We start from the raw sequence: 618 nt of genomic DNA, 5'->3' as shown, positions 1-618 counted from the left end.
TCTTTCAAGCAGAAGACGGCATACGAATATCCGACAATAGTGAAACCTCTTTGCTCTTCCGCCTTTGGTAAGACATACTGGAAATTCAAATGAAATGTCAGTACGCAAAACATTTTTTTGGTTTACCGAAAGTATTAGTTGAAAGAAATATCGAATAAATATTTCATTTTATTTATCATTCACGTTCTTTTACATATACGTACTGGTAAAAGATGATCGGCGTATTCTGGTATAGACATATGATTAGGCCAAGTATTTATCGCTCCATATTGCAAGGCTGTTGCAACAGGTCTGATCTTTGGCGCTAGTGGACTAAATATCTGTCCGTAGCCCTGTACACCCGGCAGAAGGAACACTTTGATCTTGCGCGGATCCATCCTGCTCTGTAAGTCCATAGAAATCTCGGTAGACAACCCCTCGTGGCCCAAAATTCGAACAACCAGCTGTATGCCAGATATTTCGGCTGCCTGTTTGTCAGTCTGTTGAGTTTGGGCTTTCTCACGTTCCAAGTCATTATCGCGCATCATCGTCAGTTTAGCGAAGTTCAAATTGCGGATGTCCGGCGCGGTGAGGAAGATATCGAACTCGCGTTCCAGTGTTTGTTTAATCTCCACAGCC

The 618-nt window shown here is 42.7% G+C and overlaps 1 protein-coding gene across 1 annotated transcript; it reads right to left on the bottom strand.

The window, feature by feature from the left end:
• Positions 1 to 17: 17 nt before the first annotated feature.
• On the bottom strand, positions 18 to 612 carry LOC105462053 (the record flags this gene model as incomplete). Its single annotated transcript, XM_011708578.1, has 2 exons — positions 204 to 612; positions 18 to 77 (listed from the first exon to the last, which is right to left on the bottom strand). Coding segments are annotated over exons 1-2 (384 nt in total), but the record flags the coding sequence as incomplete, so codon positions are not given.
• Positions 613 to 618: the final 6 nt, after the last annotated feature.

This window comes from Wasmannia auropunctata, unplaced genomic scaffold (assembly GCF_000956235.1).
Source record: "Wasmannia auropunctata unplaced genomic scaffold, wasmannia.A_1.0 LD271942.1, whole genome shotgun sequence".
NCBI classification, from domain to species: Eukaryota; Metazoa; Arthropoda; class Insecta; order Hymenoptera; family Formicidae; genus Wasmannia; species Wasmannia auropunctata.
Note: the sequence above shows the minus strand (reverse complement) of the source record. Positions and strands in the feature narration are given on the sequence as shown.